General features: G+C 40.6%; 1 protein-coding gene across 5 annotated transcripts in view; it reads left to right on the top strand.

Annotated features, from left to right (window-relative positions):
• dazap1 (DAZ associated protein 1) overlaps nucleotides 1-2,549 on the top strand; it is a 20,576-nt gene extending 18,027 nt beyond the window's left edge. For 3 of the 5 annotated variants that reach the window (XM_035653065.1, XM_035653066.1, XM_035653064.1), the window contains exons 12-13: nucleotides 542-634; nucleotides 2,338-2,549. In XM_035653065.1, coding sequence (XP_035508958.1) covers nucleotides 542-634; nucleotides 2,338-2,510 — 266 coding nt within the window. In that variant the 3' untranslated portion in view covers nucleotides 2,511-2,549. The remainder of the gene's footprint in view (nucleotides 1-541; nucleotides 635-2,337) is intronic. The other 2 variants (XM_035653068.1, XM_035653067.1) reach the window with 1 other exon arrangement.
• The last annotated feature ends 204 nt before the right edge of the window (nucleotides 2,550-2,753 follow it).

The raw sequence follows: 2,753 nt of genomic DNA, 5'->3' as shown, positions 1-2,753 counted from the left end.
AAGTCATTTTCAAGTTCAATGTCACATCATGCTGAAATTTATGGAGACCAAGTAGCAAATTGGATGACAGGAAATCAATGTAGGAACTTAATGGCCTTCTTTGGAAAATGTTTGGCAACAATGTGAAGAATGTACGAGTCGAATTTATGAATGAAACATGCAAAACCACTGGTGTGGTTGTTCTAGTTCCTGTTTTTTGGTTGCTTCCTTCTCATAATATGTTCTTGGTAGGAAAACCTCTTCCTCACGTGACTTGCATCGTAGCATATCATGCACATTTCACAAAATATCACGAGACCAGGCTGGCATGATTTTAAAAAAAAAAGTCAGGTGTGCTAGCGGATAGCTCACACACTCTCACTCCATTTTGTTTTGACTTCCAGATGAAGCTGAGCAGTGATGCCTCTCCAAGCATAGTGCAGACGCAGTAAATGAGTGTAAATGTGCAGCTATGTTAGCTCAGTAAGGGGGGAAACTATGTAAAGTAGTCGGCCAGCAGTATCTGGGTTCAGTCAACCTGGTCTCCTCATCTCCCTGATAGGCTTGGGTAACTACCCTCAGGACCCCTCTGCCTACGGACCAACGCGTCCTTCTCACAGTTATGGTCAGGATGAGCAGGGAGGATATAGTGCAGGTAGGTGCCAGCATTGTCTTCTCCAACCACAAAAAGTAGCATTTGTTCAGTACTGTAGTGTTTATAGAGCTGCAACCTGGTTCTTTTCCTCTTTTCTTTTTGCTTTGTGTTTCGTATTTTGCATGTACATTTTGCATGTACATACAAATTACTGTGTGTATCCTTATATGGTAAAAGACAGCCGTTGACTTTCTCACAGCTGAGTGGATTTGAATGAAATTTACATTGAAATTTGACATCTGGATCTTCTGAACATGTATTCTCCCTCAGCGGCTGTAGCTTTACTATACCAAGGCTAACCATGTCCTCCTTTTTTTTTTTTTCTTTCGTCCACTCTCTGTCCGCATTGCTTTGCTGATTATGAAAAGGATGATCTAATTGTCAGAAAATGTGTTCATGGTTCAGTTGTCTCTATGCATCAGCAGTCCATTCACTCGTTGTTTTTTTCCCCATGTATTGTCTCCACATTATAGCTAAAGGGGTGAGAAAGGAAAGAAGATTTAAAGAAGGACACGATGCCAGTAAATTCTCAATTTCTCTCAGATTCTTCTGCTGGGCGGTCCTGTTGGGGCCGCTCCCTGTTCTTCAGACTTATTTTTGTTCCGTTCATGGAGCACTTTGAGAACCCCAAAAGAAATGTGTTGTATTTTCTAACTTTTCACCCTTTTTTTTTCTTTCTTTCTGTCTTTCTATCTCTCGTCTTTCCATTTTCCAGTTATTTATATATAACGTTCCCAACTCCAGTTATTTATTGGTGACATTTTCAAAAAAATCAGTGCTAACTGGATGTTTACCAGCAAAATGCTGGGAAGATTTGGCTGCAACTGGTTTTCTTATTCTACCAGCCATTTGGTACCAAACCACTCAGTTCATGGTCAGTGGCTGCTGGATTTTTGGCAGCAGCAGCCATTTTTTCGGGCAGATATGTTTCCATCCCTGGGTGTCACTTTGGTTCCCGTGTCTGTTTGCAGGGAGATGGTGCCACCCAGTGTCTGAATAGAGGAACATTGTGCGTGTTGCACTGATCAAGAGAATCTAGAGATTGTTTTCCTCAATGAAGCCCATTTTAAATGATTATTAAATTCACCTGAAATTGTCGTTTTTGGTCTTGATACATTTTAACATTGTTACGCAATAATTTCCAACACTAAATGGCTCATTGAAGGAACACAGTGTTTGAATCTAGAGGAAAAATCCACCACGAAACCTTTTAAACTTTTAAAACATGCTATTAGGAAATGCACATTTAATTTACTTACTTGGTGTGTCACAATTTATTTATGTACTTTATCACAAACACATCTTCTTTCCAGACAAACAAACAATAAAAAGATTATATTTAAAACTATCTATCTAATTAAAGAAAGTAAAAACCTTAAAGTCTGTTAAACTTATCTACTGGTTATCAGGAGAAAATCATGGGCTGTTTATAAAGTAGATGCTGGGACAAAATGGTAAAATTGGATAATAATATAATAATAATTTTGATGTGACGTACCAAAACTTCCTGCAGAACAGTTATAAAAAATAACAGACGAGTATAAAGTCTGTGTAAAGGGTAAAGGGTGGATTTTTCCTCAACATGAAAATTGTGTAAACATTTTTACTTTTAAAGCAGTAAGGTTTCTCCCTGAACACCATCTGGGGACCCATTAAAGGCATTAAAATCCTCTTGTCTCTGTGCTGTCTGTTGTCCTCCTCAGGGTACGGGCAGGACCTGACAGCCTTCGGCCACAGCTTCGCAGACCCCAGCCAGCCGACGGCCTCGTACGGGGCCCCGACAGCACAGCCCGCCGCCGCCCCCCAGCCTGCCGCCAGTGCATTCGGCAGAGGGCAGAACCACAACGTACAGGGCTTCCACCCGTATCGACGCTGACCGCCACCTCTGGGCAGGGCAGCTGTGTAAAGTTCAAAAAACAAAAAACAAAAACAAACAAAAAAAGAAGTCAGGGAAAATGTGTGTTCTCGCTAAAAAGCAAAACTGGAGTTCTGGATTGTTCTATGGGAATGTTGAATGCACACAGTTTGTGAAACAGAAACCTTTGTGAAAGCAGGGATTCCAGTAAATTCAAATGGGGTGTAAAGAAACCCAGGGTTTTTTTTTCTTTGTTGTTTTTTT

This window comes from Morone saxatilis, unplaced genomic scaffold (assembly GCF_004916995.1).
Source record: "Morone saxatilis isolate NCDOM2014 unplaced genomic scaffold, NCSU_SB_2.0 Contig12, whole genome shotgun sequence".
Lineage (NCBI taxonomy): Eukaryota > Metazoa > Chordata > Actinopteri > Moronidae > Morone > Morone saxatilis.
This window is presented reverse-complemented; position numbering and strand designations above follow the sequence as displayed.